Source organism: Colias philodice, chromosome 5, assembly GCF_061535455.1.
Source record: "Colias philodice isolate Cphi_HAF_F1 chromosome 5, ilColPhil1 Martin Lab GWU primary, whole genome shotgun sequence".
Classification (NCBI taxonomy): Eukaryota; Metazoa; Arthropoda; class Insecta; order Lepidoptera; family Pieridae; genus Colias; species Colias philodice.
This window is the reverse complement of record NC_143090.1, coordinates 2,073,152-2,091,099: the sequence shown is the minus strand read 5'-3', so window position 1 is coordinate 2,091,099 and position 17,948 is coordinate 2,073,152. Positions and strand designations below refer to the sequence as shown.

Here is a 17,948-nt window from a genome sequence, read left to right as displayed (position 1 = left end):
CTAATATGTCCAAAATTATATGAGCAATTCAAAGTATATCCTTTGCAACGCGTTCGGTGGATCATTCCAAAAGTAGATATTTTTATAAGTTAAAAAATTTCAGCTCAAAAAATATTTTTGGTCACAACTTTTTTGATCACACATAGCGTAGGGTTGCCAAGTAAATGTGAAAATTTACATATTCGGACATTTTCTCTACTATACATTCTTTACATTTTGTTCGTGTTCCTACCACATTTCAATATTAATACTACGTAACTACATTAATTATAAAGTGCATTGAATTCTAAAAATACTTTAATTGGCAACCCTTTAAAATACATTTATCATTTATCAAAAAATAACTCTATTGTTATACTATTATAACCATTCGCTAAAACTCCTTCATAATACAAACTACCACCTTAAACTTATGCCTAATTTCTTCACTTGAACAAATGTGTTGAACGCCAGATCCCATATTTTACTGCTGATTCCAAATGCTGAAAAGACAAAACAACTATTTATATTGTGTTTTATAGAATTCAAATGTTTCAATATTCGAACACTTAAAAGAATAAAAAAAATGTGTGCGTGTACTATAGTGTACACACGTAAGAAGTGAAACTTCTTTATAACCTTATTTTTCAAAAAAATAATTTACTATATATGCAACTTGACAGAAATACGTCGAATCACGCGTGGTAGGGATAAGAACAAGATGGCGCGTAACGGAAAAATGTCACGCGTAACGAAAAAATGTTACACTAAATTTTTTCCAACCCCGATAAAGAAGTTTCACTTCAAAAATCGATTACAACGTTATTTATAACGGTTAAAATTCAATACGACACATTTGCCAAACAACTAATAATTTTAGGTTGTATGAAAATAACTATTTCGTTTACAAAACTAACGAATAATACCTTTATCGTGGTTAACAAAATGGTGATTGGAGTGGTATCGCTTCATCGCGTACAGATAACTGCCAGCCCTTGGCGTGCCTTGGTGAACGTAAAAATGAATCATATCGTACGTCAGGTAGCCTGAAAATAGTGAATATTAGTTTATTAGGAATAGGTAGGTACTCATTACTCGATGATATTTTCAAAAGGTTACCATCACAACATTCTTTACACTGGGCAGGTTGGCCTAACAAATGATCGTCGATGTTTGCCGTCATAACGGCGATTATGAATAAACAATAAACATCTACAATCACAGCCGATCATAGACAATTGAGCCCTCTACGTCTACACTGTCATGATTGCCTCTACTCGCCCAACGCTGCCAATTTTGAAGAGGGCCCATTCCATCGTCTAAAACGGCACACACGCTCACACATTTAAAGTCAAAGAAGGCATGATTTAACTATCACGAGTGCGTAAAATGTGGCTCATTATTATCGTTCTACTCCCGGAGTACCTACTAATAATCTATTTAAAAATCCACTAGACATCTTTTAGAAGCGCAGATCAATCGTCAAAATGCAGTAAAATAATAATTTACCACGACGAGGAAGCAGTTTCTACAGAGGAGTTTACAAGAACCCTGTAGTTTTTTTTAATCATGTCCATGTAATATTTTACATTATTAAATATTTAATAATTGCGCTGATATTATGTAGCGAGTGATTCCTCTTTACAATAGATATGTGCGTGGTGGTTTACAGAAATTCAGCTTGCGATTTTGCCTTTTCAAGAAATGATGTATAATCAGGTACAACAGGGTACCTACAACTTTACAAGCTATGTATTTCTTTGATTTCTTACCTATTAGAACTCCAGTTAATTTAACCAATGGATACGCAAGCAGTAAACTAGCTGGCGTGTATAAGAGACACGTGATCACAAGCGCAGGAATTGGCGGGAAAACTTGACGTAACTCGTCAAATGGCACCTGAAAAAAAATATTCTTGTAAAAACGGTTTGTATAACGAAACTGATAATAATGGAGCTATGGGCTATGATAATTTAAGTAATCGATTTTTTTCTATGTTTACAAAAACGCTATTATTAGATAGAACTAGCCGAGCCAGTAAACGTTTTGCCAAATGCCATGATAAATGCTATTACTCTTATCACATATGGGTGTGCAAAATACATAACGGTCTCAAATAACGCTCAAAAATCATTAAACCCAAAAATCTAGTAAAAAATAAAATTTGTCACAATAAGTAGTTACCTTGTGATGCATTCCATGTATCAGAAAATGTATCTGTATCATTGTGATGGACGACCCTGGGTCATAATGGAACACCCATCTGTGTAGAGAATATTCGAGAAGCGTCCAAATTATGAAACCAAATGCCATGTGCCAGAGAAACTGCATTGTAGTCAGTTTATTTGCAGGACATTGATCTGGAAATTAGATAAAAGAAAGAAGTTAATTGTAGGTATATTAATTGATACGATAAATAAATAGCTACACCTACCTACATAAATTTAATCGACATTAACTATAATGTTTCATAGGCTGGTAATATTTCATTCAGTGTTTCCCGACGATTATTGTCTTTAAAAATGATTTACGAAACGATAAAAGAATTTCGATGAAAAAAAAATGTCACGCGTACGGCGTAACGCAAAAATGTTACACTTAATTTTTGTCCAACCCCGATAAAGAAGTTTCACTTCAAAAATGTGTGCGTGTACTAGACACTAGTGTACACACGTAAGAAGTGAAACTTCTGTATGACCTTTTTTTTCAAAAAATAATTTACTATATGCAACTTTACAGAAATACGTCGAATCATGCGTGGTAGGGATAAGAAAAAGATGGCGCGTAACGGAAAAATGTCACGCGTAACGAAAAAAAAAATGTTACACTAAATTTTTTCCAACCCCGATAAAGAAGTTTCACTTCAAAAATGCAATTAGTGATCAGTCAACAAAAATTCGACGTACATACAGATAGACTATGTGTAAATAATAGGGGCATACTTGGGGCTTACCCATTACACATAACTTATGTAGGTACCTAATTGTTTTCTGTAATCCGTATCTCGATAACTTTCAAAGAGATACATTTTGCTTTTAGCATGGCTTTACACGTGACGTGAGTCTCAGGTGGTTAAGAGAATCTTATCAAGATAATGAAATAATCATTTATACTTTTTACAACGATAACTCTTCTACGAAACCATCCACGATTTACAAATCCCCTTTGATACATTTTATAAATGATAAAACGCAAACCTGAGGCTTACTTCGTGATATTTATATCTTACATGTATTTTAAGCATATTGATTATTGATATCTATCATATACTAGCGGTCCGCCCCGGCTTCGCCCGTGGTACGTGTTTATGTTTTCTTTCCATAAGAACCATCCTCGTACTTCAAGGTACATATGTATATTATAAAAAGACGTGTGGCACTCGGGGACTGCCGCGGTAAAGCTATTGCATAGCATGCCTTCAAGCCACACCTCCGTGTCCGTCGGCGTTAGGTTTTTTCGTTACGGAATTTCTCGATTCGGTTCCCGCGCTCAAGGCCCGCGATAGAATAGCAATAGCTAAAAAAAAGAATTATCGAAATCGGTCCACCCGTTCACGCGTGATGCCCTGACCAAGGAAAACGTTCCGTATATTTCAGAGGGTAAACAGAAACTTTTAATTATAATTTAACTACCTACTTATAATTTTAATCAGATTCAATATTTACTTTACGTTAGTTCAATTATTAATAAAATAACAGATACTTAATTTTTATTTATTGTTTAAATATTTAAAAGCCATGTTAAGTATAATATTATTCTATACAATTTTTATTTTATTTTATAATTAATTGATTATTAAAGTGATGAGTGTAATGATGTTATATTATAACATGGGCATTGCTAACCTATCTCTAGAGCAATTACCTAAGTATGTAGGTACAATTTTAAAAAGGCAGTTTTCTCTTGCCCTGCATTTATTTCAACGTAGGCAAAATTTACTACAAGTTAAAAATGTCCCTAATTTTATTTACAGGAAAGTATTTATCATAATTTCTAAAACATGTTAAAAATGTCCCTAATTTTATTTACAGGAAAGTATTTATCATAATTTCTAAAACATTACGCAAACTATTTCCTACCTATGTAACACCTACATAAGCCTATGTAAATAACAGTCTTTGCGTAAATGTTACAAATTTCACATACGCTCTTATCTTAGATAAAATATCGATAACGGGTGACTATAACTGTTAAATATTTGTTGTAGACTGATTCATTCGACACATGGATTGATAATATTGATTTGAGACACGAAAATTCAAGGTAAGAGATAAAGAAGTCAGTTGAAGTCTCTCAAACAGATAAATAATAAATATATATAAGGAGAAAAAAAAACATAAACGAAAGAAACCAAGTATAATATGTAGGTACGCAAATTTCACTTGCAATCAATAAATCATATCAAATACTAGCTGCGCTCCGCGGTTTTACCTGCGTGGCTCCGCACCTGTTGGTCTTAGCGTGATGATTATTATTAGCCTTATTTTATTACTATTAGCCTATAATAGCCTTCCTCGATGAATGGGCTATCTAACACCGAAAGAATTTTTTAAATCGGACCAGTAGTTCCTGAGATTAGCGCGTTCAAACAAACAAACAAACTGTTCATCTTTATAATATTAGTAAGTATCTATATAGGTAATATAATTTGGAAAATCCAAAAGTGCACGCCTCATAATTTTTTTTTAATAAATATTTATTAATTATTATTTTTGTTTATTTAATAACAATTAAACCACATCGAATCAGACCCTGAAAAATGAAAGGGTTCTATTCCTGAGCATACTCAAGCGTAAGAGAAAAAAAAAGACTCGATTAGTAAAGTATTTCGGTCGCTATCGTGTTAACAAGAAAAAGGATCCGCACATACAGACACACGGACGTCCAAGACAGAACTTTTTTAAACTGTTTTTTAACTAGTTTAAATAACAAAAATGACATCAAAAATATCATGAACGTTAAAAATAGTGTTTTTTCTTAATATGTGTGTGTATGTATTATCTTACAAGTGCAATGTATGATACATAAAGACATTTTAAGTTTGAAAAATCAGATGTTTTGCGCGAAGTGACAGTAGTACCCACCTCAACGCTTCGCTTATGAGGCGTGCAATAGATAAACAAAAAATATAGTGTTTACTTTTCGCCGGACCTTCCCTTTACTCTATGATTGTACGATTAAGTTTATGATTGATAGTACAAATGCAACAGAATGATAAATGATCCTAGAATAACTGTGATTTAATTTCATATGTGCTGTCAATAAATCAAGCACCTATTATTCTATTGAATAGGGTGAAAAAATTAAAACACTAGAACTTGATTGTTCGACTAAATTTCTGTCAAAACTGAATTATACAATTTTCAACAAACGAACAACGAACAACAATATTCGTATTGCTTGAGAACATCTTCTCCCCAAAAAAGAAGACACCCATAACATTAAACTAGATGTATTTCTTATTTTGTGAATAAACTTTAATATATAACAATAAAAAGCCCATACTTTACCTCCACAAAAAACATATTCGAAGTACTGCGTGCATATCAGGTACAATATAATCGGTACCCAAAAAGCAGGTACCAGGTACCATGGAGTATACGTCATACTCTCAAGGATAGGGCTGGAGAAGAGTCTGCATTTTCTGTACACTGCGCTGTTTACCCATATCTCGTAGTGTGGCGCTATTTTAGGCAGTTGAGACAGTAAGGGTTTTGACCAATCCAGTCTGTTCTGAAACAAGGGGTAATGGTTAGAAGCTTACTTATTTAGTTTTGTTGTAGTTACAGTTTCTATAATACGTAGTAAGTATTAAGTAATATGTGTTATTAAGTTTATTGTAAGTTTAAACTGCGTCGATTTAACTGAACTGCGACTTCTAACTTCCTGAGTGCGGAGCGCAAAGTAAAACTTCACTGTACTGATTGTTTTACAAAGAATTGAAAGAAATATGTATAAATATATTATTTAAGAAGTGTCCATAACATTATGCATACAATTTATTTTGAAATAATTAGTTGCAGTTCCATCCAATGATATTCTTATTGCTCTGAAAGATACAAGTGGTTTTTAAATAATAATTTAATACTACCATCCATACTAATATTATAAATGCGAAAGTAACTCTGTCTGTCTGTCTGTTACTCAATCACGCCTAAACTACTGAACCAATTTGCATGAAATTTGGTATGGAGATATTTTGATACCCGAGAAAGGACATAGGCTACCTTTTATTGCGAAATATGTACCACGGGCGAAGCCGGGGCGGACCTCTAGTTTCCTATATTTATTTAGTAATATGTGTCAAGAGCAATCGAAGACAGTGAGAAAGTAGCAGGTGAACAATATGCATTAAGTTCGATTTCTTGATTCATTTGTGGCATTTTCAATCGATATTAATTTGAATTTATTATCAAGTTGTGTTAGTGAAGACTGATGATTATAATAAGCTTGTATGTTTATTTATTTGAAGATAGGTTAAAACTTGTCTCCTGTCCCTCCTGATAGAAAATCGTGAAGGTTAGTAAGGCTGAAAGGCAAAAATTACCTCCTAGAAAACAAATGTCAAATGGCATCTACCTATACCCATCCTATATCCCATAAAAGGATACAAGACAAACACAGTGTAATTTATGTCAAAGAGCTTTCAACATTTTCAGCAATTGAACCTATCATTAACCCCGTCAAATCAAGTGTGGCTTATCGTTTTTCCAATGACAAACTTCTCGGTATTCTCTTCTAACTTCGGTTCAAATAACTATAATTAATATTGTTTGAATTACTGTACTTAAAAGTGAACAGTTAAATCGTACATTCCCCGATGACTGATAAGATCATTGGATAAGATACGGACAGTAAAATAATTGGGTAAACACAGGGTAAACATTAACGTATATTTGCCTATAATTATACCTATAATTATAGATTTTATTTTCACGTTATGATACTTAACTAGGTACCTAAGTATCATAACGTGAAAATAACAGTTTGCTTAAAATTCAATATTAAAGATTAAAGAATAAATGTATCTTCCTGAAACTTGTTGTTTACTTTAGAATTTAGATTATGAGCGTAATGTTCTATTTATAGTAACATTTCCAATTTTAGGATTTACCTAGATATAATATCAAAGCATCGTCTTTGTTTAAATCATGCATAAGTTTTATGGACACGGGTTATAAATAATTTTAAATTGTATTATGCTTTTATGAATAGCGACTCTGATTTTATTGTAGGTATACCTAGAAAATACAATTTATAATTTCAACTTAAATATCTACGTTTTTATTCTTAAAAATCTCTATCTTTGGTTGGGAAACTGTTCTGAGTTCTGACTAAACTTCAGTTCTGACTTTGCTCCAATAATAATAAGTACCTACCAATAGCCACTTTAAAACATATCCGACAACGAAAAACGTAACCTGACGATAATTTTCTGACCTTACTAAATTTTCTTCCTATAGGTGGCTTTTAAGAAACTGAAATTAGTCTCAAAAGTCAACCTGCACTTATGTAGGTAATAACTACGCTATTAGTAAAATTCATGAACATTGAAAAAGTCCTTGAAACAACAATAATTATAAAAACGATTACGAGACTTATTTCATGATTATTCAGAAATAATGGTCTCATAAAACACGTCACTTTCTAGATAACTGGAGTAAAGAATATCAAGTCACTGTTAATAGTTAAAAATTATTTTTAACATGGTCAAACCAAAATAATAGTTTTTTCCCGGAGTTTATTTTGGTAATATCTTTGCATTGTTGTGTACAAAGTGTAATATGCGTACCTAAATTGTTTGTTGGACTAAATTTACTTATAATTTATAAATAAATGGTATTTAAATAATAAATAACCACGTCCATACTCCATTTTTAACACTCATAATATAATTCCTCTTTTTCGAATAAAGCTCCATAATATAATCGTAATAAGCTGCATGAGTAAAAATGCACATAACCCAGATTAAGTATCTGTTGACATACAAAATAGAGATACGCAAAACAATGACAATGAACGTGGAAATTCTTTTATAATCAACAACAAATCCAACAACAGGGTCGACATTCAAGGGCCAGTCAATTCCGTTTTATAGCGATTGTGATCGGGAAAATTAATGATATCTTCGTGCGTTCATACGATGTGTAAATATGTCTGAACTACAATGACTACAATTAATTAATTGATTTAATCGAGATTGAACACTGCTACCGTATCGTTATCGTTTTTTATATGTATAGATAGACCGTGGATAGACCTATAGTCTAGAAATATTTTGGATTGGTATGGTAAAACTATTTTACCAACTAGGTAGGTAGTGACTTTCAAAAGTTCAAAACCTACAAAAAATTATCACCTCTTAATGAAGTTAAACCTTACGAACTTATCACTTTTCCATGTTCATTTACTTTCGCCACAAATTTGTTTTTCATGTTCATTTACTTTCGCCACAAAAGAGTTGTTGCTCAACAAATGTTTGCTATGAATGGCTTAAGACTATGGTACCAATCAATCAATAATCCAATATGAGTTTTATGTGATACATATCTGTATTTGGTGACTTATCAGTTGACCCAAATGAAAATAACGTTCGGGTATCATAGATACGTGGTTTATGAGACTTTTGTGCAGTCAGAAAGATCTCTTAAAAATTATTATATTTATGCCAATTTTGGCATCTCAGCATAGTCCTTTGCCAAATAATATTAGATCCAACTACATACAGTGTTCGGTGCGGTGTGTCCCTTAGACACATAAAACTGAAATAAATTCGATTGCTCTGGCGGTTCACGACTCACGAGTGGCTGAGTTGGTCAGGCATCGATGCGGGTTCGAGTCCCGCCTCGTATTTATATTTTATACAACAACATACAGTTTACAATATTTAACCAAATATACCAAGAGCGACTATAACATTCTCAGATTTGTAGTAAGAATACCTACACCATTTCCCATATTTTTGAAAGCTCTGTAATTTTCTATGAATGCGCATTTCCTATTAATAAAAACTATGTCATCATTAATCATATCATCATCATAATATAATCATATCATCTTGCAAAAACTTTTTGTGAAATCGAAAATATCAGTATATAGTCTTAGCATACTAATTTATTATCAATTATCATACTATTTGTCACCTGATTAGATCAGTATTATAAAAATACCCTAAAACTTTCGTCGATGTGATGCAATACTTGATTAACGAAAAAAGAGCCAATTAGTCAGATAATCACAAATACCGTGTAAGTAGCGATAAAAGATCTAGATAGAACCCTAAATATTATGGCTCTAACTGATACTGAAACACATAGAGCCATAGATGTTGATTAACTTGTAGAGGCGTAGCCGCGTAGGTCGTTTTTAGTTTTGCAAATGTTCATAGCCGGTGGTAGCGCTTACCATTCGATGCTCCATCAGCTCCTTTCCAAACAACGACTTAAAAAATTGAGTACCTATATGTAGAGATTTTTTAATCACCGTTTTGAATAATTCAAACTCAAACTCAAACATTTATTTATTCAATTAGACTTCTTCTAGAAGCACTTTGGAATCGTCATTACATTTTTTAAATTTACCTAACTACAACCGATTCGGAAAGCAGTATTTATGGAGAAGAAAAAAATTAATTCTGAATAACCCTGGAACGCCATCACTTACACACATAAATATCTGAGATTTTATAACATTTTACGACTAATATAATATCTATTGTTAATTTTCTTTAGGCTTCTAAAGACGTAATAGCTCGAACTAAAATCGATGACCATTAAGGTGATGAATTAATTTTTCTAACATTTACGGCCCTTTTTAAACCTTCGTAATTTTTATATTATTAAAGTTGTCGTGATGAAAATTCTTGACAAGAAAGTTCAATAGTAACACAATACGTCTACCGTTTTAGAAACATGATTCCATGATATTTTCTCGATAGAAAAAAAATACAAAGTTCTCATTGTTATTTTTTTTTAATCTCTGGCATCTTCAAAATAACAAACGTAAAGTTACGACTTTTTGGATATTAACTATAAAATATACAACCTATACATCTACCGTGTTAGAATTTTGAAATATGCGATGGTTTTGAAATAAACAAGAAATACTTGAAATTAGCGCGCGACCAGCCAATATAGCGAGAGCCGCCCTGTACCTTCCTACCCCGATAGCTGCACGAGTCATTCCCGCTACGGCCGTCACACGGGGAACTTGTGTCGCTCGCGCAATCGTATCATAGGGTGACAACACGATAAGACAAAATGAGACAAATGGGGACAATAAAGAAAATAAGAAGAAGAAACATAAAGGTTGGAGGAAAAAGAATGCTTACAATTGGAACAAATTAATGAAGTAAGTTGGTTTAATTTTAAATTTGATGATAATTGTATTATAGACGATGTTTGATATGTACCCCTGTTTTAAGTACATAACGAATGTGTAAGATTTTTTCATTTATAGCATAGATAATCTTTTCAGAAATCCGGAATCCAGAAGGAAAATAAACCCACTGATTGTTCACAATGTGAACCCACTCCTTCGTAAGTACCTTTATTCAGTCAAAAATGTATGTTATCAACGCTCTACTGGTTTTATCGCATGATTCCATTTTTAGCAAAAAGCAACAAAGTGCAAAGAAATAAAAAATCATGGTGAACTTAGTGGAAGTATGGTGGATGTAATATGGAACAGGAGCTCATTGGAGTAGTATTATATTTCAAAAAATACGAAAAAATTTCAAGAATTACATTTCTTAGTAGGTGGTAGATAAGTATGTTGTATAAAGAATTTGATGTTGATATTTATTTCATTTATACTTACTACACCTGTGCGGGAAATTGCTTAGTACTAAAACAGGTTTATATTCATATTTACATAGTAATGTGAGTTTTCATTTCGAAAAATTTTGTGTAAGTATATTAAATTGAGTTCCTGGGTGATCTGGAAACACAATTGGGCCCGGAAGATGGCGCTGCAGTCACTCCTCCTAATCACATGAACCGATTTGGATGAATATTTGTGTGCACATTTCATTGTTGTGGGATGATTGGTTGATTCGTTTTATTCGTTTCACATTAGCTAATATTATTATGTATTTTTGTTGTTAGAAAGTAAACTTAATTTAATGTTTATAATACATTATTATTGGTCTAAATAAGCCAGTGTTCGTCTCACATTGCTGCACCTGCCTACCTACCCTACCAGGGCCTAACTTTGTTCTGGCTATTTTATTTTGATTATTTGTAATGAATAATTACAATTATAATAGAGTGCAAAAAATAAATACATGCGTCAATATATTTTGTGTTTTTTTTTAAACAATTTTTTTATTTAAAAAAATATCATTCCGACCGCGGCTTTGCCCGCGTGGAATTAGATTATATTATCGTGAATCCTGTTTTATCCCACAGAAGTGTTCAGTTCGGATAAAAAGTATCCTATGTGTAAATCCAGGCAATTAGCTATATTTTATCAAAATTGGTAATGTAGTCTTGACGTGATTAAGTAACAACTAACAAAAAAATATACAAATTAACATCCAAAGTTTCGCATCAGTTTTACTGTATTAGTGATATCTTCCACTCTTGACTTTGACTGAGAAGAATTAGGGTTTATAACTTCTTTCAGAAATAGTACCTTTCATTTCTGGGCATGATGTAATATCTACGTCAGCATCAAATTCTATCTAAATCCATTCAGTAGTCCGCGTTATTGAGTACCATTTCATTTTCTCAGAGTAACAATATTTTTTGTTATTTTAAAGATTATTTATAACCTGTATTATTTTGTAATAAAGTAAACATTACGAAATAATAATAATTATATTTTTTTTAATTATATTATGTCTAAGTAGTTGTTAAAAAAAAATATTTGTTTATAAGTAAGAAAATAAAACCAATAAATCAACAATTAAATATATGTATATTTAATTGTTGATTTATTGGTGGTGGTATATATATTATAACTGTATGACGACTCCATACATGTTTGTCCCGAGTCGGCCAGCGGCAGCGCGGCGAGTTTGCAAGAATGACTTCGCGCACACCCGCGTTCGCGATAGCGAACTATTAGACTCCGCCCGCCAAGCAGTGGATTTTTTTTTGTGTATCGTCTTAAATCAAAGCTCGACCGAGAGCCGTAAATACGAGTAATTATGTTAATGGCAAAGTGGAGGAATAACTAATAGACGACTGTCGACCTAATAATTTATTAGGAGCCTCTTGATTAGTATTTTCCTTCGGATTTATGCGTGTTAACTTTTAAGTGAATTAATTGGAAGTGTTCTAATTAATACCTAGGTACTAGAACAACTGAAAGCTTCCTAAGTACAGTGCGTAGGTAATGCATAGGTAAGCGTAGACGCTAGAACATTGAGTTTCTGAATTCGATGCTCAAAAGAAGCAATTAAATATTTTTCTGCTGGGGTACTAGAATAAGGGTTTATCTATGTATTTATTTAGCCTGCATACAAAATAAATGATAAATTTAGTGATATGCACTATGCAACGGAGCTATCAGCTTCCTACGATAGTGCTACATAAATATCTGGTCCTGAAAATATTTCACGCAACCTACTCGCAAGTTCAGCAAAGCTCTTATATTTCGCAAATAAGCATACTTCACTATCACACATAGCATAAAACAAAGTCACTTTCTCTGTCCCTATGACCCTATGTCCCTTTGTCCCTTTGTATGCTTAAATTTTTAAAACTACGCAACGGATTTTTATGCGGTTTTTTTAATAGATAGGAAGGTTTTTGTATGTATATAATTTATTAGGTTTTAGACAAAGCGGGCGAAGCCGCGGGGGGGTAAGCTAGTTTTATATAATCAAATACTATGAAGCAGAATACAACACTTTCTATTTGTTTTCAGCAGCGGGGTTCGAACCCACACCCTCTGGTGCAAAATCCCCTCTAATTTCGCTGATCGTTATCAAATGATAGCAAGTGATACAACCAGCTCATACATAGTTTTATTTTAAGCAGGTCATCAATAAAAATTCAATTCCGAAACTGCTGTGGAGCAGCTAGATTTTTTTATATTTTTTATAGGTAAATTTATAAGTGACTAGCAAACCGGGCGAACTCCGTTTCGCCACCAGAGACACCTTTTCTTTGCTATAAACCTCACGGAGCCCGAGACCTTTCCAACGAATGCAAAACCGTGGAGATTGGTTCGTGCGTTCTGGAGATAAAGCGTCAGGAAGGAAAACCCGACTTATTTTTTTATATACATAGTAGATAAAGTTGTTCGTCGAACTAGACTAGCTTTGCGGAAAATGTGGTATGTGCCTACAATATTATAGGGAAATAATGAACACTTATGACTTCAAACTACTTTTAAACTTGTTACATTGTTTTGATGAAACTTGCACTAATTCAGTTAAACTATCTGATTAACTGTTGTGTGTAAATTGATAATTTTCAAAATTACTCACAGACATTCTTATAAGTATTTGTAAATAGCTACTACTAACTAACAATAATTCTATAAAAAAAAGTGAAAAAACTAACTACATAATATGTGTATAATTATCTCCTCTACCTTAGGTGGTCTGGAAGAAATCGCTTTTAAGCGATAAGGTCACCTTTTGTACTTTACTTCGCATCTATACAACTATATAATATATACTGTACATTGTAATGTAAAATGGTGTGGTAAATGGTTAAATAAATAAATAAATAAAACTCCTCCTACCTCCAATTCTTCTAAAAACGCGATCTCCTTCTCATCCCTACCACTATCCTCCTTAGTAATAATCCTACCATTTTCACTAACACTACCAATTAAATTGCCATCAACTTTAAAATCACTTAACATGTGATATGCACTGACACTATGCCCATATTTTACCATAACATCGTTTATAGACCGCCCCTTAAACTTTTCCAATGTATTCACACCCCCGGGATGATCGTGTAAAAAGTTCTTTATGTCATAATTTTTCCCGCCAAAGCGTACGTTGAAAGCCATGGTGCCGGCTACGGCGTCACACGACGACTGAATTCATGAATATTATCAGTTCACTTTTTGTGAGATATCTGACATGTGTTGTTACCTGAGAATTGAATATAACAATAGTTCGTGTCAATGTTGGAGAAATATTGATGTATTTTTTTATTTTCATAAAAAAAATAATTACACGATAAAATTTGAGACAACATTCCACCCATCCTTGAGAATTTTTTCAGGAAAGTACGGAAAAATGTTTAAGGCAGGGGTTCCCAAACTGTGCGCCGTAGAAAGTTAGAGGAGCGCCGTAAGTCGATCTGCTCTACCTTTTTTGAACGTTCGAATCGGTAAGAAAAATAGAGTCGTAAAAAGACATTTGAAAACTTGCTACGACGATAGGTACCTACTTAAGTCGTGCGCATCGCCTTTATTGTGTTTTATTTTTGTTTTTCTCTTTAAATTCTTTTAGAATAAAGAAATTGAGTAAATATTTTTTTATTTTTGTTCTTCTCTGCCTAACCTAATTTCTGTTCTTGTATTGTAGGTACCTGTATTTGACTATTTGACTGACCTTTTCAAATAGCTAGGTTGGGTGGGTAGGGCGCCGCGCCGTGACCGTGACAAAAAACTTAACATGAAACTGCGCCGCGAGCTGAAAAAGATTGAGAATCCCTGTAAAGGTTTTCTTTCCTAGCTGGCGGGTCGCTGAAAAATAATGACTCGACTAATAATTATTATGATGAGTAGTGTAGGTGTGTTGCAAGGTACAACTTCCATCAAAGTTTGGAAGCCTCATTAAACGATAATATGTTTTTTTTTTATTTTTTAAACGACCTTCCGTAGAATGTTCTAGATGCCAATTTATTACTATCTACCTACTTACTTACGTTTTTCAATTTTCTTGTTTTTATTGTCATTATAAAACTTAATTTATATACGTAGATAAAGGTAAGTAATTTACCTAATACCTAATTGAGGTCGTAATTAATTTTTAAGTTTTTATTTATATGTATAACGTTTTGAATGTCGTTAAATGTTTTATTTTGGATTGTTTTTTTATTAATTATTATATAATATGTATATGATTAGGTATTACACACATTTAAACATAAATATTTGATTCTTATCAATGTACCCATTGTTAAAAAGTTACAGGAAATTATTTTAATATGTATCAGTAATCCTACTAATATTATAAATGCAAAAGTTTGCGAGGATGATATCGCGAAAAAGGTAATGAACGGATTTGAATGAAACTTAACGCGATAGCATATAGGCTTACATATAGGTACTAAAATAGTAGTCGGCAGTCGCTACATAAATGTAGTATACTATCTGTGCTTCGCGGTTTTACCCGCAGTGCTCCGCTCCTGTTGAGATGATATTATAGCCTATAGCCTTCCTCGATGAATAGGCTACCTAACACCGAAAGAATTTTTCAAATAGGACCAGTAGTTCCCGAGATTAGCGCGTTCAAACAAGCAAACTCTTCAGCTTTATAATATTTTCAAACTCAAACTCAAACATTTATTTATTCAATTAGACTTCTTCTAGAAGCACTTTTGAAACGTCATTAGGTACATATTTTTAACATTTACCATTTTATTAGGATAGATATGCGGATTTTGAATAGATAGAGCAATTTTGGAGAAAGTTTTTATTGTATATAAGAAGTAGCGTTAGCTACTATTATTCGGTATTCTGTGGACAACGGGTTATATCGGATCTTTGGAAGATTTCCCCACTTTAAAAAACGGTATAAAGTAGCATAATATTATAATAAGAACCTAACTATCAAATTTCATACAGATACAATCAGCTTGCGAAAAGTCCGTTTTATCCATGGAGTTACTATGATTTATCTAAACTCATTAAAGTTTTTCTGTGCCCACAAACCGCTACAATATGTTTTCACTTTTCATACCTACTTAATGCCTACTTATTGTTATTTTATAATCCTAATGAGGGACGAGGGTACATATAAAACTTTTAGTAACGAGCGAGTTAATCTAGTATGATTTATCGGCAAATTTATAAACAGCAATGTCGCAGCAAATTTATTGAATACGTGACTCTGCCCACAATTAATAATGGCCGTTACTAGATTGCAGCCAGGCGCCACACTTAGCTAATTGATACAGCTAAATAATTAGCATTCTGCTTCGTTCAATTAAAACACGCTTCACTGATTTCATGACCATTGTCATGTACAAATACGACGTTGGTTAATAAAAATATAATTCCTTTAAAGTTTTTTTATTATATTTATTCAATTAAGTTTCAAAATACTATGTATATCATCGTGATATCATCAGATTTCGATAGGTAATTAAAATAGAAGAGTTACATATAATAAGTATATGATATATGCATGATATATGATTTTGATGTGCTTAAATTGTATTCTCTAAACTCTAAAGCAATAACTTCATTTGTCCCTAAAGAATCGTTACTTAGTAGTTAGCTTAAAAATAAAAAAAATGCGTGTACTAGAGTAGGCACTGTGTATACACGTAAGAAGTGAAACTTCTTTTGACCTTATTTTTCAAAAAAAAATTTACTAGTTAAATGCAACTTTACAGAAATATGTCGAATCACGCGTGGTAGGGATAAAAAAAGATGGCGCGTAACGGAAAAATGTCACGCGTAACGAAAAAATGTTACACTTAATTTTTTTCCAACCCCGATAGAGAAGTTTCACTTCAAAATACATAATATTATATAATCTGACGTAGAAGCTGTATATGCGAACAGACAAGCAAATAAAGCCGTTCCCACAGAACAAGTAATTGGCCGTTCCGCGTTAGACAAAGGAAGAGAGTTAGCAATGTGACCGACAACGTAAGCAAACTAAATTAGCTGACTTGAAACGGAACGTTTTTTACGCGTATGCCGCTTCAACCTCTGTTTAGATAATAATTATTATGTATTTTAAGTTTAGTAGTTACTAGTTAGTATGTAAACAATTAACAACCTCGTTTTAATATCCGCCGTTTAATCGATAGGCTATAATATTATATCGAATAAGAAAAAAGATAATTAAACGAGCAAGGTCTAAGTTAAATACATTTTGTTTTTTCAGGAAATAAGGAAATTAATGAAATAATTACATATTGTTATATTGCTTATATTTGTGCAAATCCAAGGTTATTCCTAAAATATAATTCCTATGTAGCTACTTTATCTGTCATGTGAATATCCATAACGAGCTGTGATAACGAGTAGGTAATATTAATTTAATTCCTTATAAAATCATTATAAAATATATTTTTTACAACAAACTACCTATGGTGCCTCCTATTCTCAATGAACCATTAATAGGAACCTACTCAAAACAATAGTTTACTAATGATTTACTATAGGTAATTATTTAAAAGAATAGTACCTATACGACGTCTTAATATTACTATTTTTGCGTTTACTCGTCAAAATATCGAAACAACATAATTATTGTGCAGTCGTTGGGTGTGAAAGTCATAAAACAAAAGAAAGGTATTTTCCAAACACACGAATTATAATTTATTAAATTTACGCGATTAAGAATATTTTCAACGATATAATTTAGTAACGAATTTGTTATTGTAGCGAAGGTATTTTCAAGGAACTATGTATTTGCTAGTATCTAATCTGTGATATAGCATAGTTCTCATCTTAGAGTATATATTAATACAACTAGCTGTGCCCGCGACTTCGTCCGCGTGGAATAGTGACTGCATAGTAGTTACTACTTAACACACAATTATTGAGTAAACATGTCTTGAAACACGTACTACCATAAACAACTAAATTATAAGTACTTAGTTACAGATTATTTTAAAGTTAAGAAATAAAATAAATAATAACACAAAAAAAAATGTTGTGTGGTTTTATGAAACCACGGTAAAAGTGAAACTGTTCGAACGGTTCCGAACACTGCTTTGTGTAGCGCATGTCGCGTGACGGTCGGCTGCCGAGTAGGTATACCTACTCGGCAGCCGCGATACACGCGACATGCGCTACACAGACCAAAAAGTTTG

General features: G+C 32.6%; 1 protein-coding gene and 1 long non-coding RNA gene across 2 annotated transcripts; one reads left to right on the top strand and one right to left on the bottom strand.

The window, feature by feature from the left end:
- Positions 1-228: 228 nt before the first annotated feature.
- Positions 229-13,967, bottom strand: Fa2h (Fatty acid 2-hydroxylase). Its single transcript, XM_089695464.1, has 6 exons — positions 13,678-13,967; positions 5,490-5,712; positions 2,164-2,339; positions 1,752-1,878; positions 906-1,025; positions 229-482 (listed from the first exon to the last, which is right to left on the bottom strand). The coding sequence occupies exons 1-6, from the start codon at positions 13,951-13,953 to the stop codon at positions 397-399; spliced, it is 1,008 nt and encodes a 335-aa protein (XP_089551590.1). The 5' UTR covers positions 13,954-13,967; the 3' UTR covers positions 229-396.
- Positions 10,106-11,264, top strand: LOC149488291 (uncharacterized). The gene is made up of 3 exons (XR_016315639.1): positions 10,106-10,329; positions 10,456-10,517; positions 10,592-11,264. It is a non-coding gene; the product is annotated as an uncharacterized LOC149488291 (long non-coding RNA).
- Positions 13,968-17,948: the final 3,981 nt, after the last annotated feature.